The sequence below is a fragment of the Fulvia fulva genome, chromosome 1, assembly GCF_020509005.1.
Source record: "Fulvia fulva chromosome 1, complete sequence".
NCBI classification, from domain to species: Eukaryota; Fungi; Ascomycota; class Dothideomycetes; order Mycosphaerellales; family Mycosphaerellaceae; genus Fulvia; species Fulvia fulva.
This window is the reverse complement of record NC_063012.1, coordinates 9,276,548-9,300,205: the sequence shown is the minus strand read 5'-3', so window position 1 is coordinate 9,300,205 and position 23,658 is coordinate 9,276,548. Positions and strand designations below refer to the sequence as shown.

The window sequence follows — 23,658 nt, the reverse complement described above, 5'->3', positions numbered from 1 at the left end:
GGAACAGTCTACTCGCAACGAGGCGCAGCCTCATTCAGAAGCTGCTTTCCGAGAATTCTCACGGTCGCATCCAGGGCTGCGGACGTGCTCGAAAGCCACACGCGCGGCACAATCAACAGAACGACCAACAAAAACAACCAGGCAGAGCTCGAAACGAACCATGCCATCATAACGACACAGTCATCACGATGTCCGCTGAGACTCGATTTAGCCTTCCTGGCAGACCCTGAAGCGTATTCGTCACACTGGTACCTGCGTGTCTGGGCCGTCCAAAAGTAGGGTCCACGAACGACGGACGCAGCCATACCCCGGCACAAACATTGAATGAACCATCCGCCACGAACCGCATACGACTTGCAATCATCACCATGGCAAGCAGCACTTTCCACACATTCACCACCGAAGGTAATCATTGCCCATCTAATGTCCTTTCCTTGACCCCTTCCCCTCCCCAACCAACCTTTCCTATTCTATTCGCAGAACACGCTGCCCCCAGATCCCTGCCACCTGTGACAGAACTCTCCGACTGCCAACACCCGACAACCAGGCGGATCCCAGCTGTATTGGGTAACAAGTATCACCAGCGACCCTCCATTCTTCGAAGCCGAAACACCTAAGGACCTACTCGCTCCCAACCGATTGGGCCTGAGAAATCGAGATCCAGAGAACTGCTGCAACGCCGCGCGAAAACAGTCGTCATGGTTCGTGTCCTCGATGACCACATCTCCACCTATATAAACGACTGTGAAGCCGCCGATGCATACTCGCATCGCGCCTACCCAAGACAGTACGTTTCTAATTCCTATGCAACGATGCCAAGACTCTCAAAGGTGTCTAGCGCTTTCCCTTACATTACTGTTGCCAGCGGCAGTGGTCGTCGATCACGGCCCCGGGGTGACTCGTACCGCAACCCGCCAGACATGAGTCGCCTACAACTAGCAGCAGAGGACCACAAAAGGCCACGACGACGGGAGTCGACTGTTTCTCCTTCGTCGCAGGATACGATGCCGCGCAGGAAGAGTGTGCGCTTCGATGACGGGGGACGACCCTCGACGAGACAGCAGCATTCAAACTCGTCGATGCAACAGCAACGACCCAAGACATTCACCAAGGATGCGCCTCCTGCTGCTATCTCCGAGAGCGCGAGAGATACCGCCAGGAGGCTCTATCACCGTAAGCCAAGCGATGGTGGTAGACCCGCTGCGCGACCGACGGTAGAGCGGTCTGCTTCAACACGGACTATGAACACGACTCGCGCTGAGGCGGGAACAAATGTTGGAGGGCGGCATTCCTCAGGGCGAAATCACCGGCATTATGATGATGAGCCGAGGGACAGGTATGATACGCGCTCTTCCAGGCGGCGGTAGAGTGGTCGTGAGAAGGACGAGAAGAAGAAGCGTAGACCTCAGCGTCATACCCCACCAGGTCATCGCGACAGGGTGCATGATGCTGTGCCGCATGTAAAGAATCCGTTCATTGTTGGGAAGTTGCAGGAGTGTGATCTGTTGCCATTAGGGATTATGATTACTGCGGTCGGGTTGATGGCTGTTGGGCAAGCGGTCAAGACCTGATGATGTGGAGGAATTTTCTTGCTTGATGATCATTCATGAGATTGACGATGGAGTCTGATTCTGGCTGAGGTTGGATTCGCTTTCCTTTTGGGGATGTACATTACTAGCAACTGCTTGCAAGGCGTTCAAGGGTGACCTAAACATGGACAAGGGATATGATATTGTAGTAGTTTAATGTCTATTCTGTGGTATCTATGTTGGTGTAAGTCATACTCATGTCTGGCTCATGTGGGGTGCACTCCACCATCCTGGTCGTAGCAGTCACCTCTGTTCCTACCCATATTATGCCATGGCCAACAGCTGCTGTGCAACTGCTTCCACTGCCACGTCGCCTGCCGCCTTAACCGGCGATGTCTCGTCGGCATCGCCTTCCGCTTGGCGGTCGATGACTGTGTCGGCGGCAGGGTCGGCGGCGTTGGCGAAAGACTCGCTAGCAGAGCCGGTCTTCTGACGCTTGCGCGGCAGAGTATCATCACTGCTTGGACTCTGGTCTGTCGATGCATTGCTATCGTTTGTCATGGTGGACCCGTCATTGGCTGTGTCGTTGGCATCGGACGCATCATTCTGGTCCGGTGGTTGGTCCTTGCCTTTCTTCTTGCTATCGGTGCTCTTCCTTTTCTTCTTTGGATCCTTCTGTCTGATTTTGATGCAGAAAGCATCCGTCCAGAGCCATTTACCGCGCCAGTTGAATCTGCTGTCCGCCAACCAAACCTTTGTCTGTGGTAGAGGGCCGGCGTGCAGAGCTTGGCAGACCTCGCGTGCCAGCTCGACGGTCTGCATCTGTTCTGGGATGTTGTTGGGAACCCGAGTGAGGCCACGAAATCCGGCAGGACAGAAGGTAAAACCTAGAGAAAGTCAACATGAGCAGCACGGGATTTGTCTGGATCAAACCTCACCTCCGACGCCTGACATCGCCCAGTTCCGAAGCACTGGATTCTGCTCAGGTCTTTCGTGAATGCCCAGGAGGTCCAGAATGATATTGACGTGAGGTGTCACAAGAGCAGGCTTCCTGCCAGAATCAAGATGGCGGACTCTGCTTTCCTTGCCGACTCTGTGCTTCCACTTGAATCTCTCTGCGAGTCGTGTTGCCAGATCGAGATCGTCTTGCGTTATCGGCTTGACGCATGGTTTGATCTTGCGATGTGTCAAACTGCGTGTGTAGACACACCTGTGGTACAATCCTTTCATGTCATCTTCCTCGGTCGTACGAAGCTCCGGTATCAGCTCGTAGAGCCCGCCATCGATAAGATCTTCTAGTTTGGCCTCGTACGCGGATGTCTCGCTGGCCTGGGGAACATATACAGCGTGGTGCGTGATCCATTCATGTGTGTAGTACGGCTTGCGTAGCTTCGGACGCTCGAGACCTGCGTTCCAGCCGCTCCAGCCTTGGATATCGAACTCCCTCAGCAGATCTTGGGCAAGAAAGAACTCCACTGGCACCTTGGGATCATCGAAGCGTCTGACCTCGGTGGTATCGATGATGTGAATCACCACGAACTGTTGCTTCTTAGCAAGACATGCGGTAGCCAGCACGAGCGCAAAAAGCAGAGACGACGTCCAAGAAAGGGTGGGATCGTTTCCCGATCAAGCCAGAGGAGTCGCCGGCCCAATTTTTCGATCAGTTGGCCGAGGTCGTTGTACTCATCGTCGATAGTCTGAACGAGGACATAGTTCCAGCCTTCTGGATCGCCAAGGGGGGGGGGGCGGATCGTTCTTGTAAGCGGCAGGGAGGTGGAAGTGGATCTGATCGTGCCCGTTGGTACTCTTCGTACCTTGCCATGATGATACGCGATAGAGCCACCTTGGAACTTGCCTATTCAACGCTGGAGGTATTTTTAGTATCACCGTGGGCTTTTCAGTCGCAAGGACGTACCTCTTATCTTGGAGAGCAGTGCTGGATCCACCACCTTCGGAAGGTAGTCATCATCATCAGACAGGTCAAAGTCGAAATTAGTCTTGTCTCGATATGCTTTGACACGCCTCTTCACCTCCGCCTCGCTCTCACCGTCCAAGCGGACGAAACGATACTCATACTCAGCGATTGTCAGATCTCGTTTGAGTAGGCTGGTGGCCTTGAGTTCGTTACTCTCATATGTGTCGCCGACGACCAAATCGGCGTGGCCAATAGAAAGATCGATGCGTGCTTTCCAATCATTGTCTACAGATTGACGTTGTCGTTCGAACGTGTCCTTCTCGTTCTCAGCGTAGGTCTTTGCAGCTATTGCTTCCTTCTCTGTTTGCGACAACAAAATTTTCTCCTCCTCCTTCTCCTTCTTCTTCCGCTCCTCCTCACTCCGCTTGCGCTTGCGTTGGGCGGTTGATATTGCCTTGATTTGCTGTTGCTCATTACCTCGCTCTTCTGAGTTGAGATCGTGCCCGTTCGTCGGCGCAGCCATGCTGGAAGCTCAATTGGGAGATGTGCAACCAGAGAAGTCTGTGTTGAGGCTGTGTAGACCGTATGGTGCGATGGATAGGTTGATGTCGTAGAGAGTGCGCGTTAGCAGCCTTGTCGAGACGAAAGCCGATGCAGAACCAGATGCTGTAGCGAAGCCGGCATCCAGGTGCAAGAATATGTATAGCGGTAGTAATTGGACGAGTTGGAGTGCAAAAAGCATATTATATGCTGCCAGACTTGGCACCTGCTGCTGCTGCCTGTGGCTATTTTCATGTGACAGTGCTGTCTCCTGTCAAGTGAATCCGAAGTGAAGTAGCTGTCCTTGATACTCAGAGGAGGACCCACGGTGCTGATGCCTGAACATCCTGGCAAGCAAACTCATCTTGCTTGGAAAAAGACTTAGCAAGACTCTCTTGTTCTTTACGATGTTGATCGGCGTCACAAAGCTGCCGAGGAACACTGCCCAGGCTTTTTGGAGACGCTCAAGTTCGTGCTTATCGACTGCTTGCTCCTCTTGATGCTCTGCCTTCAGTTCTGCGAGTGCCTTCATCTTCTGCTCGGCACAATGGCGCAGGCCTGTGCTGTGTTTGCGTTGCTCCGACTTTGTCGCTTCCACGGCACGCTTTACGTCTTCGCGAAGCGCTTCGATAGCTTTCGACAGCTGGTCGATCTGGCGCTGTGCATCGAGGCGAAGTTGCTCGTAAGAAGACTGATGACTGACAACGAGCTGTTTCTTCTGTCGTCGCAGCTCAGTGAGCTCCTTATCTTGGTGCTGGAGCAGGTCATTCTTGTTGGAGATCTCGGTGTTCGCACGCTTCGCTTCGGCGTCCGCAGTCTCGATGGCTTCTTTCAGCTGCTTGCGGTATCTGTCTTCAACTGCTTTCTCTGCCAGAGCTACTTGGTGCTGAGCTGTGGCTTTACGCTCCTCGAGCACTCGATTGGCTTCGTCCAGATCTTGATGAAGCTCCTCCATCTTCAAGTCTTGAACGTCAATGTACGCGTTGTTGATCGGTCCTTGCACCACGTACGCCATGACAGACATCGACTGATCTCAGTGCGGACACAGTCAGCCAAGGCTTCAGATGTCAGGAGAGGGAACTCACCTCGGATGTTGTTAATCGTGTTAAAGTCACCACACTTAGCGGCTGCAGCAGCTCGACTGCCCAAGGCATTCAGGGAAGTAAGACTTTCTGCATTGGCCGCAGTGGCCTCCGCAAGGTGTTGCTCAGCTTTGCCAACCGGTCGACTGGGCTTGGAGGCGGTAACGGTTGCAAAGTCGGACATGATGCCTTGCTGCTTAAGCTCCAGGCCGAAGTCTTTCTCAATCGATGTAGGCATTGCTGTGGGAGTGCTTTGGCACCAGGTGAGTCAAGTAGGTGAGTCAAGTAGGTGAGCAATAGTACCCACACTGGAAGCACTTACAGCCCAAGAGGGGGTGTGGTGAGAGATGGGTGGTGGTGGTTGTGGTGATGATCAGTGAAAGATGTATCATGCCACAGGCAGCCGAGACGTGAGGCCACGTGTGTGATTTCAACCAAGTCCGCTTCCAGAGTATGAGCAATAGTACCCACGCTGGAAGCACTTCCGGCCCAAGAGGTGGTGTGGTGAGGATAGGTGGTGGTGGTGGTGATGAGTAAAAGATGTATCTCCTATCATGCCAGGCAGCCGGTACGGGAAGAGCTGAGACGCGATACCACGTGACGGCGCGCAACTCCACCCACATCATGTCACGTCAAAGACCGCCCAGAAGTCCTTCCAGCCGGTGTACAGTACCGATGGCGTGCAAAGATCGACTTGACCGTGACAGTGACATGAGGGCACATCTCTGCGCGAGTAGTCACCCTGCAGTCGATCCGACCGGTTCCATGCCGCACTCCAGCAACGACCAGAGACTCCGCCATGTGGGACTCAAGCGAGTGCAGTGAGCACCGCGCCCTTTCAACAGCCTTGAACCACTCGGCAGGTCCTTCGTCAAGCTACCTGACAGGCGAGTTGTCACCTCGTGAGAGTGATCGTCTGTCATCATCATCTTCTTCCGAGGACGAACCGCTTATGCCTGAGCCGCGCAGCGAGGTGGACAGAGCGACATGCTCGTGTGGACGAAGTCTTTCAATGACCTGGCAAAGAAGTACAATCGCAAGAAAGTAAAGCTCGCCAGCTGCGAGAGAGGCTCGCGGATGCTAAGAAGGAGATTGCAGAGCTCCAGCACATGCTCGGAGCTGGGCGACATCTTCCAGTACAGCGTTCGGGAAGCGACCGAGGGGCCAGACGCCAGAAAGCGACTTTGCTCGGAAGTTGAACGACATTGAGTCAAAGTTCCGGGAGGAACACGCCCACGACGGCGAGTCTGATCTCGAAGAACCTGACGCAAGCCCGCGTGCACCTGATGTAAGCTCGTCCCCAGACTGCTCTTCCACACGCACAGTGACTAAGCGACAGAAAGGCCCTTCACAGAGGCACAAGCGTCGTCGATTGACACAGGTCGATAACGCGAGCGGCACGAGATATCCACAGCAGCCAAGCTTGCCCGATCGCTTGTCCGGATTCGGCGAACACGATCACGTTGATGATCCTCCGTATGTTGCAGCACCGCCCACTGATGGAGAAGTGGACTTGGCTGAAGTCGAAGTTCTCCGGAACATACTTGAAATATTGGTAAAGTACATACTCGCTGACCATCAAAGTGTAGAAATCAAAGTGCAGAAATCAGATCAGCATGTCCAGCCACGATGCAACTTCCGGAGAGCGCTTAAGTGCCTCCTGCTGGCTGGCCTGCCGTCGATTTCAATTCGCTAAATCTGCTTTGCGTTTTCTTTCAGCCAACATCAGGTAGTTCAGCCATCCCTTGGTATGCTCGGAAGAAGCGATCCATTCGTCGCGGTGTTTGAGCTGCGCCGATGCAATGTCTGCTTCCGCCTTGGGCTCAAGCTTGGTCGCCTGCTTGGCCTGATGTCTTCTCTCTCCAAGGCGGAAGAACTGCAGGCAGGGTTTGTCTGGCCACACCACCTTACCAGCCTTCGCCTCATCGTCCCGCCGAATGTCTTCTCGGACCTCCTGCGTAATGATCCCCTCCAAATTCTGGCCATCGAAGGGCCTCGTCTTGCTTTTGCGGAGTGGCACCTGGTGTGCCATCATCCCAACGCCACGGCCTTTATCTTTTGCCGCGAAGAACAACGGGCACTTCCCCATCATCATCAGTGCAAGACGCAGAACCGGATTTTGGTCATATTTCAAGCGCGTGAGGTGCTTGAGACATGCCCGTTTGATGTCATCAGCCCACATGACCTGTACTTGTTTGGCCCACGTTGGGTCCTGGATGGACAGCTCTCGGAAGCTGTTCGCAACATCTTCGTATGTGGCTTTCGTCACCTTGTGCGCAGCATTGACGTCCTCTTTTTTGCGGACGACTGTGAGAGACATGAGGATGCCTGGCAAAGACTTCGAGCTTACCGCATCTCCATTGACCTCGCACAGCGTGGAATGTTTTTCTGGAGCAACGGCTTGCATGATAGCGTTGCAATACAGAAATGCTTGGTGAACATTGTCGAAAACGTGGTTCCCAGCCCTGAATCCCGCGAGTGTGATAGGCGCAAGGTACCTGGGGTGCAAGAAGGCGAAAGGTCCTCCTTCTAAGAAGTCTGCACCGTTGTAAAAGATCTTGCTGGCGTTCCGCTGATCGACATACTCCACCAACCAGCCCACATACCTGGGCCCATCTGCGGTGCGATACTCGATCTCTCCTGGTCGGTAGCCTTGCCACTCGACGTTGTGCCTCCTGATGTCCTGAGGTGGTTGTTTCGACTTCTTACCTGCCGACTGCTCTTCCTGTTCCTGCTGTTGCAAATCATCGTTGGGAGTCGCGGCAGTCGTGTCAGCAGTCTTCCTTGCTTTCTTTCTGGTAGACTCATTGGCATCGGCATTCGAGTTCTTCGGGGCGTCCTTGCGTTTTTTTGACTTCGAGGCTGTAGCGGCGGGCTGCACCATATCGTCTTCATCATCAGAATTGGTGACAGTTGCTGCAGAATTCTGTAATTTCCTTCTTGGCCGCCTGGGCTTCTTTGGTGTCGGCTCGGATCCGGTTTCTGTTTCATCGGCCTTACGCTTCTTGCCAGTGGCAGCTCTTCCCAGTCTTCCTGTCCCGCCTCCTCCTCCTTCTCCTTCTCCACCACGTGCCCCTGCCCCTCCCGTTGCCCCTTTACCTTTCTCAGCGCGTGTTGGTGCCATCGCTTTTCCTTCCACGGCAATTCTGGAGTTCCCAAAACGACCAAGTCGGTATTCGTGTTATCAGTGAGTAGCCAGCCAGCCAGCCAGACGCGCTTCCAGCGATTGGTGAGCACGGTGGTGGTGTAGGCGTTGCAAACGAACAAGTCGGTATTCGTGTTGTCAGTGAGTAGCCACCCAGCCAGACGCACTTCCAGCAACTGGTGGGCACGGTGGTGGTGGTGGTGGTGGTGTATGTGTAGCAGTGCAAGTTGCTAATCAGAAAGACAAAGCGTTATGCGTGCAAGTGACACGTATGTGAGTACATGTGACGGAAGAACGTAAGTGAGGAAAGTGGGGCTGTGACTATGCTGTGAATACAAGTAGACCGTGAGTCAGCGGATGGAGAGGGGAGCTGTGGCACCGTGTAGGTGCTTCGTGACGCTCAAGTGCATCTGTGCCGTGAAGTAGGACTTTGGTGTCGTTGAACTTTGTATCTCGCCATGTTTCCAACTGTGGCTGGCAAGATCTGTGAAGTACTAAGTAGTACGATTGTGGGAGTAGAAGCCGTAATTGGTAGCTCGCCAGAAGTGCTTCAGAGGCTTCGGTGCACTTAGCTCAATCCGCCTCAGTACGATTGTAGGTCTGACTTGCGTCGCGAACCCGGAGGACACTCGAGCGACCTCGATGTCCTCGACTGCAGGAGTCCACGTCAAACTTCTGCCACGCTAGTGAACATAGGGAGCCGCGTTCGCAGGGGGGGGGGGCTCCACCGAGACCATGATTTGTTCACGGGGCAATGTCAAGCCCCAATCGTGGTCCACCATGCTCCATGGCATTGTAGGCATGATGAGTCAAATAATTTCATAGCTTGCTGCTGTACTGCAAGATTCTCTCAACGAGCTGATCAGCCGGCACTTCTTCCTTAATGCCCAGTCTCCGGCATTGTAGCTCGACCGCTCTGCGTTGCTTCCAGGCTTTGCCCAGGACAATGATGAAAGGATAGCCGATGAGGTCTGCATCGTTCAACTTCCAGCCCATGGGTCGGTCCCTATCATCGATGATGGCATCGATCCGATTGCTGCTGAGACTGGCATCGACCTCGTCGTACAGAGCGCCCACTTCTGTCGAAGAGACGCCTCCAGCGGCCACAACGAGCACACTGAAAGGCGCAATGGCAATTGGCCAGTTGAGGCCTTTGCTATCAGCCAGGAGAGATGCAGAAGCTCCCAGCAGTCGCGACACGCCAATACCATGACAGCCCATGGCGATTTCGACCTGCTGATTGTTCTCATCCTGGACTACGGCCTCGAGAGGTGTGCTGTAACGCTTGCCGAGGTGGAAAGTGTGTCCGATCTCAACAGCCCGGCTGAACGTGAGGGAGCCTTCAGTCCCACATTGAGGGCACAAATCATCGCGAGCCGCGTTGGTGAGTGTGAATGGTGAGACATCGATGTCCGGAATGGCAGAGTGTGCGGTCTGACTAATTTGTCTGTTCTGGCCGTGGCGGGTCCAGTGTTCGACAGTGTTGATGATGGCAGCGACTGGAACTCGTGGGTCTCGAAACACAAGCCACTCCGCTGGATCATTCAAGGTCTTGCTTTCTTCGAGACGACCAAAGAGCTCCTCTGGTCTCACAGTCTCGGTCGTATCTATGCTGGGCACCAGCTTTTTCATAGCATGAAGATTGATTTCGTACGGTCCGTTGGGCAAGAAGACTTGGACTAGAGTCTTGAGCTGCGGGGCGCTTCCAGATGTGTCGAGAGATGTTTCTTGCGATGCATCGTCTGTTGTATTAAGCGACTCACTGACTTGGCCGTACCATATCTGATAAGGCACATCATCTGCAGGCTGCCTAGCATCAGCAGTTGGTGCAGTTTCGACATCTTCCGTCTGCGCAGGACGGTGGGCTGGGAAGTAGAGCTCCTCATTGACCGAGAAGTCGCATGTTTGACATGTTATGATGGTATCTTCACCCCTGGCGCTCGCAAAGTGATACTCGTGACTGTGGCTACCACCCATGTTGCCCGAGTCCGCGTTGGCCACCAGGTAAGGCAGATTGAGGTCGTCCAAGAATGCTTTGTATGCAGCACGCACTTCCTCGTACGTGCTCATAGCTTGAGCGTCGGTCACGTCGAAAGTGTAGAGATCTTTCATGATGAACTCTCGTCCGCGCAAAAGGCCTTGTCGCGGCCGTGCTTCATCACGATACTTGCGCGAAATCTGGTAAAGTCGGAGTGGGAGGTCCTTGTACGAGTGGACAGCATTCTTGACGATGGTCGTGATTTCCTCCTCGTGAGTGGGTGCCAGCAGGTACTTGGCATCTTTGCGATCCTTGAGCTGGAAGAGCTCCTTGTTGCGACCATCGAGACGCCCAGACTTCTCCCACAGATGTTGTGAAGATAGCGATGAGAGCGAGACTTTGGAAGCGCCGATCCGTTGCATGTGCTTGTCGATCAATTTCTCGATCTTGTCCTGGACCCTCAGACCCAGCGGCAGGAGGTGAAAGATGCCAGAGTGAGCCTGGCGGAGGAAGCCCGCCCGCACAAGCAGATCGTGGCCATCCTCGGCGGCGTTGTCGGCTGTGTTGGCTGTCCGGGTCTGAGTGGGCGTCCAGAAATTACTCAGTCGATTGCGGCCATCGTGCTGTGGAGCTGGTTAGACAGATGTATCCATGTACATGTGTTGAAGCTGGTCCGATACTGACGTGTAAAGCGCGCCTCTGCGCGTGTATCGACCGGACGAAGGAAGAGGCGGCATTACCGCACCACAGCGTCTTCAGGCCATGCTGCACCGACATTCGGGACACGGCTGCCCTTCATGCAGGAGGTCGAGGCAAGCACGGCGATGATGTGGGAGAGGGTATATGTACATGCATCATGTGCACTGTGTTGCGATGGCGTTTGGCGTCGCAGCACGAGACGACGCTAGGAAAACCTGTCCCGACGATCTGCCGCACTCCAGCACTTTTTCTACGGCGTCTCGATGCTGTCCTTGCACTAACACAGTCGCCGCGCCAAGATGAATGCGGAACGAAAGTCGTTTGACAGGGACAGTCGCCCGCAGAGGAAGTTCAAGCCGGACTATGGCCGCCAGGAGGACAGGGCATCTCTCACGCTGCCAGCACGATCCGACTGGCACGCCGCCGAACTGCCTGCCCTCGACACGCAAGATGTGACGAGTCTGCCCCCGCAACGGACAATCGACGAGCTGCACGAATACGCGACGACATTGCTGGAGGCGGAGAACAAAGTCTACAATGGCGCACACCTCAGCGGATCCGCTTCAGCCAAATTTCTGTCGACAATCATGGAATCGGGTACATTGGAGGACAGGATCTCGGCGCTCACGCTGCGGGTGCAAGAATCGCCGCTGCATACTATGAAGGCACTCGACAGTCTACTGGGCTTGGCGAAGAAGAAGAGCAGGAATCAGGCGCTCCAGGCGGTGGCAGCGCTGAAGGACATGTTGGGCCAGGGCGATGTGCTGCCTTCGAATCGCAAGTTGCGTGCTTTTGGGAAACAGCCCGCACTGCTGGGTGCATTGCAGGGAAAGAGCGCGCGTTGGACGGTGCGCGAAGCGCTGCCGAGCCGTGTGCAGAAGGCTCATCTGATCTTCTGGGCATTCGAGGACTGGTTGAAGAGGAAAATCTTCGAGCTGTTGCAGATCCTCGAGACGTGGTGCAACGATGAGATTGAGTATTCGCGAAGACAGGCCATCACCTTCGTGTGGGAGCTGTTGAAGGAGAAGCCGGAGCAGGAGGAGAACCTGCTGCGACTGTTGGTGAACAAGCTCGGAGATACAGAAAGGAAGATTGCATCGCGGGCCTCGCATCTGCTGCTGCAGCTTGAGACATCCCATCCTGCGCTGAAAACCATCGTCACCAACAGCATCGAGGCCGACTGTCTGTTCCGGCCGGGCCAGAGCGATCACGCCAAGTACTACGCCATCATCACTCTCAACCAAACAATCATTGGCCAGAAAGACCAGGAACTTGCCAACAGGCTGCTTGAGATTTACTTTAGCCTCTTTGTCCAGCTGCTAAAACCTGTCGAGAAGACCAATGCCCCGGCAACGGGCGTCAACAGTGCACCGCTGAAATCGAACGGCAAAGTGCAAGGTGGTGGTGGCAAAGCAGGTAAGATGGCAGCGAAGAAGCAGAAGGCGCAGGAGCGGACTGAAGAGGCGGCCGTGCAGCTACACGACAAGATGATCTCGCAGGTCTTGGCCGGTGTGAATCGAGCTTTTCCTTACGCCGACACGAGCGATCCAACCTTCGAACAGCAGCTGAATACCATATTCCGTGTGGCACATTCCGCCAACTTCAACACCAGCATTCAAGCCTTGATGCTGCTACAGCAAATCTCCTCACGCAAGCACTTGGGCGCCGAGCGATTCTACCGCACGCTGTACGAGTCGTTACTGGACTCGCGACTATTCGGTTCAAGTAAGCAGGTCATGTACTTGAACCTACTTTACAAGAGCTTGAAGGTGGACTTGAACGCTAAGCGTGTACACGCTTTCGTGAAGAGGATGTTGCAGGTCATCACCATGCATGAGCCGCCTTTTGCTTGCGGTGTACTGTTCCTAGTCAGCGAACTTAGCACCACTTTCCCAAGCATACACAGCATGCTGACAGAAGCCGAGGTCAATGATGAGGACGGAGAGGAACACTTTGTCGATGTGCCAGAAGATGGCGGCGTGCCAGTGGATGGAGCCGCAGCATCGGCGCCCAAGGTGATATATGACCCACGAAAGCGAGATCCTGAGCACGCCAAAGCGGAGAGGACATGTCTGTGGGACATTCTTCCGCTCCTGAACCATTTCCATCCCTCTGTCGCGCTGTTTGCAGAGGCCGTGTGTGGCACGAAAGAGATGCCGCCAAAGCCTGATCCAACTCAGCACACGCTCATGCACTTTCTGGACCGCTTCGTTTATCGCAACCCAAGCACAAAACAGGCGAAAGTACATGGTAGCTCAATCATGCAGCCACTTGCCGGCAGCAGTTCGGCCGATCTGCTCGTCAGATCGGGTGGAAGCGGCGTCGGGAATACACCCGTCAACACGGAGAAATTCTGGGCGAAGAAGGTCGAGGATGTGGCGGCGGATGAGGTGTTCTTCCACAGCTACTTCAACGCGGCCGGTAACGCCAAGAAGAGGAAGTCTGCCAAGAAAGAGAAGAAAGCACGAGGCGATGACGAAGACAGTGAAGACGAAGGGGAGGAAGAGATCTGGCAAGCTATCGCTGCATCTCGACCAGAAGTGGAAGGACTGGATGAGGACGATGACATCAGCATGGACGATCTCGACAGCGCGTATGATCAATCTGACGACGAGTCTGAAGCCGGCCTGGACCTCGGAGGTGGCGACGATGAAGGTGATGCCGATGCATTCGCCAAGCTCGATGGCTTTGAAGATGATGAAGGTGACATGGACGATTTGCCAGAACTGGAAAGCGATGACGATGCAATGTTGGGTGATGAAGACGATGTGCCGTTCGGTGGTGAAGCATCAGATGAGGAGGAAGAGGAGGAGGAGGAGGAGGACAAGACTGCGCGCAACAAGAAGAAGCGGCAAGAGAAGAAGAAGCTCAAGTCGTTGCCGACGTTTGCTTCTGCTGATGACTATGCGAAGCTGATACAGGACGATCCGGACGATGTGTAGAGAGTCGAGAATCATGTATAGACTCGAGGTCGCTGACTGCATCAATCGAGTATAAGCAGCGAATATATATGGCAACTACCATCGATACTCCTGTGTAGTGAACCCACTGCGCGCGTCAAGATATTCACCGTCATCTCTAGCAAGCATGTGTTGGTATAACATAAATACTTCACTCTCCAGATTACACGAGAATCGCGACCATCGACTACCTACCAACACCACAAGGGAAAAATACAACTCCCTCTTCAACACGAACTCGGTCAACAACAATACCACGTCTCACAAGATGGCCACTAATCCGAGCACAGCCCTCACGCCGTCTTCTTCCGCCTCCAACACCACAACCGCCTCAACGGAGAACAGCACTCAGCAAAGATTCCTTCCTCTGACGGAGCAAATCCAGCCGCCAGCCAACAGCACGCAATCCCAGGTCGCTAAGGATCCATCCAAGACGAGCGCGGCTCCGTTGGCAGGAGGGTTTCTGAGAGTAAATTGACACGAATGGGAATGTTAGCAGAAAGGAGTTGAGCTGAAAGGTTGGGGACTGATCTCCGAGGAGGTTGAGTTTGGGGTGTGGGCGCGGCTTGTCGTTGACGATGATGAGATTTGACATGGAGAGCTGGAGTAAGGTTTCAATTTTATCGCGATGGTCTTTTTGTGATGTTCGGATGCCACAGGCAACGATGCTGGCGCAGACGTGGCGGTACAGATATGGCTACCAGTAGCAGTAGCAGCGAGGCACGCCCATGTGGGAAATGCCATGCTTCTCACAGCACTGTTGCGTTTGGTGACATAAGGTCGTCCGTTCTTGTTGTGAGAAACGAAAGTCGCCGCGTGGAATGTCCGTTCCGGCGATTTCCCCCTCGTGGACCCTCGAAATGTCGTCTCCTCCTCACAAAGGGCGAGCGCTGTGCTTCCTCTGGCGTGCATTTTCTCAGCTCACCACAATGCAGATCCTTCTTGACTGTCTCTCGTCTCGAGACGACGACATGTATTTCCCTCCCAGACTTATGCTGCTCCCGCGCTCGCCTGGCCAGACTGCTGCTGCTGAATCATTTTCTGCCTCAGCGCCTCTTCCACCAACCGCAGGTTATTCGCCTTGCTGTTCACAATATTCTCCAAATCCTTGATGTTCTTGCCCAGCTCCTCAATCTTCCCATTGTAGAATCGTTCGGCGTCGCCTGTCGTCTTCTCGACATAGAAGCCCGTTCCCACATCGACTAGTACATTCTTCTCGTCGGCGAGTGTCCCAGGTACGTAGAGGGATGAAGTTAGAGGGACCAGCAACGGTTTCTCTGGGGTTACGGTTAGGGATGAGATGTTCCTTAGGCTGCTGCAAATTTTACCTTTCACGCTGTTTGCCACGCCATTCTTGATGCTGACCACACAGTCGCGGAACTTCTGTTGCGCTGTTCGCAGGTTTTGGTAGGAAGTGGTCAGGTGTTGGACTTCATCGTCGAGCTGCTTCTTCACTTGCGAGAGTTGTTGGGGCGGTAGACTCGCTAGGTCAACTTCATGCGCAGTTAGTATGGATGAGACGAAGATGGTACGTCGGTATTATGGTGCAGTACTCACTCCGCTGACCTTGCCCGCCTGCAGCCATGGTTGATGTGTTCTCGACAAGAGCCGAGCTAGCGGGAGAACTATCCGATGTGGAGATGAAAACGTGTTGCACGTGTCGATCCGCGCGAATGTGAGTGGGCACGTGGTGGGGTCTTTCACGCCGGACACGACGTCGCTGCCTTGTCAGACAGACTCGATGCCATTGGCTTGTGAAGGGATCCGGTGAAGACGTCCATCCGCCCTACAGAGTACAGAGTCCAGGGCACAGAGGGCGGCCGGGCAAGTTGTGGGCGGCCAACACGAGTACAGCCTGCGGTGAGGTCTTTTCTATGCGGGCTGTGCAGACGGTGTCTCGAGTTGTACATCCTACATCGGTATGCCTTGCGAGACTAGCCCAATCGGATCGCACGTGACGCCAAGTGAAAGGACTGAATCGCCGGCGACTACGCCAATTTGCACGCGGGAAGCTCATGACAATGAGATGCAGGCGTGTCGTTACTGGGCGCTTCGGATATGGTGTTGTATTGTTGATGATAATATCCAAGCACATCGACGGCGCCGGAGTTAGACTTCAGTGCAGGCGACCCGTAGCTGCAGCCTGCAGGTCGAGGTGACTCAGAGCTGCGCTCGGACGCTAGCCGCGGCTTCCGCACGAACAAGTGATATTGATTTGATTCCCCGCTTGTTTTCTCTTTCCTTCCCTCATCACACCACATACCAACACACACACACACACACACACACACACACACACACACACACACACACACACGCGCGCGCGCGCACACACACAACATCACCAAGCAGACAGTCACGAACATGGCTGCCTCCGCTTGAGCCTCCCGCCCGTCACCATAACTAACCAACCCATCAACAACTTTCTCTCCACTTTCGAAGCGTCTTCGGACCTTCACAACAACGCGCCCCGTCTTCTCGACAATCGCCCTGTGAAAACCCACCCGCCGTCCACCACGGCTTCACAACAGCAAACATGGCTTCCACCAGTGCTGCATCCCAGGCAAACGCCTCAACCCGTGTTCACGCAAGACTTCGACTTGTTCCAGCCGACAACTACGCCGACCCACGCTCCTCCGGCTTCCTCTCGACGAGCTCCATCGCTCGATTCGACGCTGCTTCCTTCGTTTGACACCGCGACCCCAGCGGCGTTCCGCGTGAACGGATACATCAACTCAGCTCCACCAAAGGAAATCGACACTCAGCTTACCCGGCCCACTCGACCACCTGTGCCTCTATTTCACTCAAACTCGACCGGCAACCTGGGCGACCAGACTACTCAGCAGTTCCAGGACACACTAGATATAACATCGTTCGCGATGGGTGGCGCAGGTAATTCAGCACCAAGATCGTTGACGCCTGATCCATCTCTTACCATGTCTACAGAGATCAACGTTGCCTACGATGGCACGTTCGGCGACCTCAGCGCTGCTGGGGACGCCGAACTCTTCGGCTACAGCAGCGGCAGCTACGACTTTGAGCTCATGGGCGACAACGGCTTCACTGCCATCAACAGCAGCGACTCCAACGTTGGCGGCACCATCTCTCCAAAGGACCTGCACAACGACTCGGTACCACCGTCAACATCCTTCACCAATCTTACTACTCCCGGCTCCACTCTGCTTGATACACCGGACGACTACCAGACCTCACCACTCTTCACCGAGGATATGGGAGCCAGCAACGGCTGGTTCTCTCTATTCCCCGAGGACAACAATGATGTCGCGATGCCACCAAAGATGGAGCGCACAACTTCAAACCACATTATTATCCACCCAGGCGGAGATGGCAATGCACGCAAGCGCAGCTCTACTACAACATCACCAACTCCTTTCAGCTCTATCGTGAAGCACTCACAGGTCGCTGGTGTTGGTGCCCGTAAGCGAGACAAGCCACTTCCACCTATTGTCGTTGACGAGGGCGACACCGTTGCCCTCAAGCGAGCTCGCAACACCGCTGCGGCCCGCAAGTCACGAGCGAAGAAGGTGCAGGAGCGTGACGACCTCGAGGGACAGATCGCAGACCTACAGGCACAGGTCGAATACTGGAAGAACAGGGCGCTCAGCGGCACTGCCGACGAGTAAGCACCCTGTTTTCGCATCGCATGAAAATGAGGAAGAAGCGCATCGTCAGGGATGACGCTGGTGGAGGAAGAAAAAGTTCTGCTTTCATGGTTTTGAAGGGAGTGTAAAAGGCGCCATGTCGCCACTGGCTCTGCATGCCACTCCTGTTTTTTTCTTTCTGCGGCTTGCACCTCGACAGTACTGGGGGCTCGCATCTCTTTCTGCTCGTACTTTGACGGCCTTCTGATGTCTCCTGCTTCGGCAGTTGATGGACTCGATGGATATCTTCCCGCTTAGCTTCTACTCGTATTGACGAGGTCGATGTGGGCACAAAGGAATTCAGTCTTTACCAATACTTCCGTCCTCTCTGCGTCTTCGCCTCATTGTCCCACAATTAAAGTCGAACGCCTTCATTCGCACGTGACACGCGCGATGGTCGCGATTTAGATCAAACGGGACTTGCGCGATCCTTGCCATGGATGTCAACAATGGCTTTGTTCCGCACACCACCATCGGAAAAACATTCAGGATGAAGCACTGTCCAATTCGCATAGCTATAGGTCGTTTCGACGATACCAGGGGCTCCTGGAAATACCAAAGGATCCAGACGGCCTTGTGCGGACCTACGGCAAAGCAGAATGACTTCGATTCGTCCATGTCCACTCCAAGCCATGAACGATTGGGTCAGGCCGTCGAATATCTGTCATCACTTGGATACACCGGCTTAGACGAAGTGTGAGCTGAGTACTACGCGCTCACGGAGGTCGGTTTAGAAGATGGGCGGTGGGACGGTCTCACGACTGTCAGTGGGAACGCCAATGCCGACAATGGTCGCTTCCATGATCCAAAGCCGAGCGGAACGATGAAACTTGAGGATTCAGTGTCTACCATCACTCCAGTGACAAAGCCTCGACACTTCATCATGATCACCAGCTCTGACCACGATGAACCAGCTCAACCAGAAATTGAGACCATCAACAACGGCCGAGCCACGATTCTTCAAAATCGAGGTCTGCGGGATGCACTCAAGCAAAACCGCAGCTCCAAGGATCAGAGAGGTTGCATACAGAAGACAGAAGTGCAGCCATACAGGATCTCGAAACCTAGCACAAGTCACCGCCGTGAGGCGAAATCAACGATGCAAGAACGCCAGTCGAAAGGCCTGAAGCCCAAGGCTTGCATCAAATCCTACCGCACTGCGACGGTTCCTGCAGCCGGGAGAGCCAGCGTGCCTGAGATAGTGGACCTTTGCAGTACGGACTCGGAGAGCGTGGTGCTATAGGCCAGCGTTGTGGACGGAAAGAAGCGTGCGTCGAGCCTGCAATGCTCAACACATTCGTTACAGCCGGTCGTCGAAATCACTGGTCAGTGAAAGGCTTCGACCGTTGTGGAAAGCTGTGGTTCATGTCCGATCTGGAGCCTTGATGGTGCAATACCTGCGCCAATACAGCTGCTCTTCGGTGTCTCTGACGCCTCATGCTATCGAGAGCCCATTTGTCGGCAGATACTACCCACTGGTCTAATGTATCTCGAGTGGCTTTTCTTAACCATCGCCAGAGCTCACCTTGTACTGGCCTGTGGTCGTATCGGCTGACTCATTCCCGACTTTGCAATCTTGAAGGTGAATGAAGAGCGTGGGGCCCGATGAAGAGTGCAGGCCGGCACATCGAAGAGTAGACCGTCTTCCATTTGCTGCACCGTGCCCGGACGGTCATCAGATCAGCTCGCCGTGAATCCTTCAGCGACGGTTCGGGGGGGCTGAAGAGCTTGGCAAACATGTGGCGTTGGCGTACTGTAGAACATGGCGTGCGGGGCTCTTCAGCTGGGCTTGCTCGTGCAACTGCGGTATTCTACCATTCGGAAGCGGATCCAGTCAAAGAATGCCCTGAAAATAAAGGACTACCTATTTGTTAGGTACCAAAGCGAGAAGGGCAGATCAGATGACTCTATCAAACGCTTGAAAATCGACATGCTCAAATCAGTGTCATCAACCAGAGCATACCTCGATCTAAAGACGACCCGCATCAAAACAATTGTCCATTGCCTTTGCAGCTCAGATTCAAATCATCTCGAGAAACGACCGAGGCGGATGGCTCTTTCGCGCAATGCTCAATTTGCAAGAAGCAACGCAAGGTGATAGATGCCGTTGATGCTCTCGCAACGTTACTGACCACCTTACAGCTCGGGGATTCAGCGCATAGATGTGGCCTTTCTGACCAACAGAAATTAAGCAGGACCCGTGGCGAGACAGCCAAGGAGAGACCATCGACATGCGGAGACGAATGCGAGTTGTCTCTTGGCAGACACACGAGACAGGTGGTCCGGCCCTCAAGCATTTCTGGCATGTCGCACAGTATGCGAGTCCGTCAGGCAGATCACCAGGCGATGCACTCGCAACGACTTCAGCGATGGGTCGAAGTCTGGCACCTTGCGTACAAGGAGTATGTCGAAAGTGTCGGCTTTCCTGTCGCCGATGAGATCCAAACAGCTCCCCCTTCCCTGGATTTAAACAGCCGTGTTTTCAGTGCCATTAACGCCCCGGTCATTAAATGTCACTACTTCGTGATCAAATCAGTTCTCGCCGAAAGTCTTCCATCAGGACTGGATTCCGACACAAGCCCATGGGATCTTATATCTGAGGAACTGCTTCGCTGTGGCGAAGAAGCTCGTTCACTATGACAAGTGCATCGTCGAAACAACAGTCTGACGACTCGAAAGACTTTCTCAACGCATGTCGGCATTGTAGAGCCATTACTCTGCCTGTCGCATCGGACTGCTTATCCCAGCGTGAGACGGCGAGCTCAGGAACTGATTGGAGGATTTCAGATGTGTCGGGGGACTTGACAGGCGTATCAGCATTTTTCGCGGGCTATGGGGCACCTCCTTAGGACTTTGTTCTCATGTACGAGCTCCCTGGTCATTGACAGTCGATGTGAGGACGATAAGTCATGGAGGCATCCAGGCCATTAGCTTCCAGAGGTGGCGGGTTGAGGCTTGAAATTTCGTGCTATCGAGAAGACCTCATCGCTCAAGTGAGGAAGGAGATCCACCCGCAGACGCATATGCCCTGCTCTCGTTGGTCAGCTTTGGGAGCACGTTAGTCTGTGTTCCTTGCCATTCACTCCCGCCAAGCCGTTCTTGCAATCTGTTCGTCCCTTGTTCACTTGCATATGTACACTACTCGCTTGACAATATCACGATCGAGTTTGGCGCTGTCGAGCCATCGCCTTCTTCGGGAAATACCGCCCATACAATAAACGCTGCGGCAACGTCCTCGACCATCCGGACACAGTCTGACGACACTAGCTCGAGCCTCCAGTTCGTTCCGGCCTTGCTGTCACAACAGCAGGACTCTTCTCGCACGAGATGAATAAAAAGAGCATGCAAACACGGTAGGCGGCCAGAGAGGTAGACCAGCAAACAGTGGCCGGCTTGGAAGCGTGCACGGCACGCTACGTCATATGAGGAGACCTTTGAAAGATGCACAAGCCCTACCGCTCCATGGCACATCTTGAGCCAAACATATGCATACAGTATGGCACAGTCTGGGTATGAAGAGGTCTATATCGAGACGACACGCGAGCTGCCAGTCTTCGAGAGGCGGGACACTACAGATGCTGGTCTGCTGCAGCTTTCACTGCCAAATCTAAGCACACTCTCTTGCTATGATGCAAAGGACGACCTTACGCCTCTATCACGCCTCGTCTTCCAACTTCCCGACATCTCTCTTCTGGCCCAGTTTGACGAGCAAGCCCAGTCTCGGTTTGGCGGAACATCAACAGCTTGGGAACAATCTGTGCTCGAGGCATCAGTTTCCCCAGCCAGGAAGATATATCGCAACGTTTCTGCCACAGGCCAAAGTGCTAGCCTGGCGCCCATCCATCTCGCTGTTTCTACAAGAATTGATGAAGCTGACGATGAATCATTCAACGAGTGGTACGAATCAGAGCATGTGGTGATGATGGGCAAGATACCTGGCTGGGTTCGCACTCGACGATTCAAGCGTCTGAGGGCTTATGGAGAGGATCTTCCTGCTGGACAGACCGAGTATCTGGCTATCTACGAATTCCAAGCAGAGAACGGACTCCAAGGACCCATACACAAAGCAGCATCGGCCACCCCAGGAACCGCGAACGTTAGAGCAATGCTGCGATGGAAGGAGAATCGAACTTGGAAGCATTTGGCCACAGTTGACCTGCGCGGGCAGTAAACCCCTTGGCTGTTGTGACAACGATGGTATGTATACGCAATCAAAGTTGAAGCAGCTACGTTCCGTTCCTTGTGCTATCGCTGATGTCTGTCAGGACTTCGCGAAGCGCTTTTATACCATTCACAATATCACTACGTTCTGGATCAGTCACAGAAACACCCATGTGCGCAAATCGTATGTACTGTCCGGCGATCTCTCTTTGCGGGCCACGCGCCAACATGACACCTTTCCCAACCAGCAATGGCAAGACGTTCTCCGATCTCAGCCCTGACAGCAGATAGAAAGCGGTCATACTGTGCGCTTGGTCCTCCTGCCTCGTAGCAATCTGCTCCAACCCCATCTCTGCGACGGCTTCCTTGACCACGCAAGAGACCTTCTTGTGCTGTTCAAGTCGATCAGGCAAAGGCTGCCGGAGTATCTTACTTAACGACACGTGTAGAGCACGAATCAATTGGCACGGCGGTGTCGCAAAGTACAGTGGCGGCTGCTCCGCCAACTCATAATTGCGCATCACCGGAATCCAATTCCTCCACGAACAAAAGTACGCACTCGGCGGTGATTTTCGCTCTCGAAACACTTCGATAGCTCGGCCAGAAGCCATTACAATGGAAAGACCCGCGGGTGCTCCCAGTGCCTTCTGCGAAGCCCCAAGCACAATATCCAGCTGCCAGTCGTCAAACATGATCTCTTCGCAGCCAATGCTGCAAACCCCGTCAACGATGACCAGAGTTCCCGACGAGACCTTATGGACCAGTCGTGCAATCGCAGGGACATCGGACAGAACGCCAGTAGCTGTGTCCGTATGGGTGATGGTAATGGCCTTATAATCCCTCGCCGTCAGTGCTGACTCGATCTCCACAAGCGTTGGTTGGCCTCCAAGAGGAGCCTTGATTCCATCGGCAACGATGCCATATGCCTGCATGCATTCGATGAAAGCGTCGCCCCAATATCCCACGTTTAGCACGAGAGCGGCGTCCCCGGGCTCCAGTATGTTGGCAGCGACTTGATCGAAGCCCAGCGATCCAGAGCCGCTCATTATGAATGGCTGGCTGGCAGGGTCACGAGTCTGCAGCATTTGCCGCAACATGCGCAAGGTCTCGCCAAAGACAGTGCCAAAGTCAGGGCCTGTATGGCTTTCGGCGCCATGCTGCATTGCAAGTAAGACATCATCGTCGACTTCGATTGGACCAGGCGTGAGTAAGGTGAGGTGTTTAGGCTCCATCGACATCTTGACTGTCACTTTGCATTGCCTTCGTATAGGCAGCGCAAAAGCATATGCATGTATGCGCCAAACTCTATGACATCGACTGGGTCTCTATTTAAGCGTAGCGACCGAGCGCTAGCCACATCGGAGTACGAGCTTGCGAGTACGTAGGTGAGGCGTCAGCGAGGGAGTGAAGCTCTATACCAGCCCTCAACTAGCCTTGGCGCCCGCTCTGATTGGTCAACTTTCAAGTTTTAGGGTCACGTGACCTACCGCACTGTGCCTATTAGCGAACTCGCAAACATATACTCGTGGCTAACGCCTATGTCGTCGTATAATAAGGACTATACGTCGGGTAGCGGTAGCGTAGATCGTACGCTACTTTTTAGTCTAGAAGGGTTAGTAGAGAGCTCTACTCCGCTACGCTTACCTTAAGAGGTTTATAACCGCTAATAGTACATTTTTTTCCTATAGCGCTTGTTAGGTTTAGTATAACCTAATAATATTATAAGATTAGAAGACTAAGCTTAATCGGGGTTTATCTCGTAGCTAATAGAAGGTAAGGGAAAGTAATAAAGTAGTAGCTATCTTGTCTTATAAAGACTAAGTAGTAGTAAGGTAGAGGTTAGGTTATAGTATATTCTAAATAGTAATATTAAACAGTAAGTTAAACGCCCCGAAGCTATAAGGGATTCTTAGCGTTCCTAAATATAAAGGAGATTCGTTCCTTAGTATCTCAAATCACTAAGTCACTAGTAAGCGAGTGATCTCGA

General features: G+C 53.7%; 10 protein-coding genes across 10 annotated transcripts; 4 read left to right on the top strand and 6 right to left on the bottom strand.

The window, feature by feature from the left end:
• Window positions 1–1,853: 1,853 nt before the first annotated feature.
• Window positions 1,854–3,967, bottom strand: CLAFUR5_01862 (uncharacterized protein; the record flags this gene model as incomplete). The annotated part of the gene is made up of 4 exons (XM_047901010.1): window positions 1,854–2,416; window positions 2,468–3,068; window positions 3,344–3,384; window positions 3,445–3,967. The coding sequence occupies 4 exons, from the start codon at window positions 3,965–3,967 to the stop codon at window positions 1,854–1,856; spliced, it is 1,728 nt and encodes a 575-aa protein (XP_047756334.1).
• Window positions 3,968–4,258: 291 nt separating this feature from the next.
• CLAFUR5_01861 (uncharacterized protein) lies at window positions 4,259–5,304 on the bottom strand (the record flags this gene model as incomplete). The annotated part of the gene is made up of 2 exons (XM_047901009.1): window positions 4,259–5,016; window positions 5,070–5,304. The coding sequence occupies 2 exons, from the start codon at window positions 5,302–5,304 to the stop codon at window positions 4,259–4,261; spliced, it is 993 nt and encodes a 330-aa protein (XP_047756335.1).
• Window positions 5,305–6,750: 1,446 nt separating this feature from the next.
• On the bottom strand, window positions 6,751–8,190 carry CLAFUR5_01860 (uncharacterized protein; the record flags this gene model as incomplete). Its single annotated transcript, XM_047901008.1, has 1 exon — window positions 6,751–8,190. The coding sequence occupies one exon, from the start codon at window positions 8,188–8,190 to the stop codon at window positions 6,751–6,753; it is 1,440 nt and encodes a 479-aa protein (XP_047756336.1).
• Window positions 8,191–9,030: 840 nt separating this feature from the next.
• Window positions 9,031–10,966, bottom strand: CLAFUR5_01859 (Proline--tRNA ligase; the record flags this gene model as incomplete). Its single annotated transcript, XM_047901007.1, has 2 exons — window positions 9,031–10,812; window positions 10,874–10,966. 2 exons carry the CDS (start codon window positions 10,964–10,966, stop codon window positions 9,031–9,033), a joined length of 1,875 nt encoding a protein of 624 aa, XP_047755167.1.
• Window positions 10,967–11,187: 221 nt separating this feature from the next.
• Window positions 11,188–13,830, top strand: CLAFUR5_01858 (Ribosome biogenesis protein NOC1; the record flags this gene model as incomplete). The annotated part of the gene is made up of 1 exon (XM_047901006.1): window positions 11,188–13,830. One exon carries the CDS (start codon window positions 11,188–11,190, stop codon window positions 13,828–13,830), a length of 2,643 nt encoding a protein of 880 aa, XP_047755166.1.
• A 1,008-nt stretch (window positions 13,831–14,838) lies between these two features.
• CLAFUR5_01857 (putative prefoldin subunit 5) lies at window positions 14,839–15,433 on the bottom strand (the record flags this gene model as incomplete). Its single annotated transcript, XM_047901005.1, has 3 exons — window positions 14,839–15,125; window positions 15,177–15,341; window positions 15,406–15,433. The coding sequence occupies 3 exons, from the start codon at window positions 15,431–15,433 to the stop codon at window positions 14,839–14,841; spliced, it is 480 nt and encodes a 159-aa protein (XP_047755498.1).
• A 1,294-nt stretch (window positions 15,434–16,727) lies between these two features.
• Window positions 16,728–17,492, top strand: CLAFUR5_01856 (Cross-pathway control protein A; the record flags this gene model as incomplete). The annotated part of the gene is made up of 2 exons (XM_047901004.1): window positions 16,728–16,740; window positions 16,795–17,492. 2 exons carry the CDS (start codon window positions 16,728–16,730, stop codon window positions 17,490–17,492), a joined length of 711 nt encoding a protein of 236 aa, XP_047755497.1.
• Window positions 17,493–18,393: 901 nt separating this feature from the next.
• Window positions 18,394–18,753, top strand: CLAFUR5_01855 (uncharacterized protein; the record flags this gene model as incomplete). Its single annotated transcript, XM_047901003.1, has 1 exon — window positions 18,394–18,753. The coding sequence occupies one exon, from the start codon at window positions 18,394–18,396 to the stop codon at window positions 18,751–18,753; it is 360 nt and encodes a 119-aa protein (XP_047755363.1).
• A 2,253-nt stretch (window positions 18,754–21,006) lies between these two features.
• Window positions 21,007–21,681, top strand: CLAFUR5_01854 (uncharacterized protein; the record flags this gene model as incomplete). Its single annotated transcript, XM_047901002.1, has 1 exon — window positions 21,007–21,681. The coding sequence occupies one exon, from the start codon at window positions 21,007–21,009 to the stop codon at window positions 21,679–21,681; it is 675 nt and encodes a 224-aa protein (XP_047755362.1).
• A 55-nt stretch (window positions 21,682–21,736) lies between these two features.
• CLAFUR5_01853 (Alanine--glyoxylate aminotransferase 1) lies at window positions 21,737–22,909 on the bottom strand (the record flags this gene model as incomplete). The annotated part of the gene is made up of 1 exon (XM_047901001.1): window positions 21,737–22,909. One exon carries the CDS (start codon window positions 22,907–22,909, stop codon window positions 21,737–21,739), a length of 1,173 nt encoding a protein of 390 aa, XP_047755365.1.
• Between the last annotated feature and the right edge of the window lie 749 nt (window positions 22,910–23,658).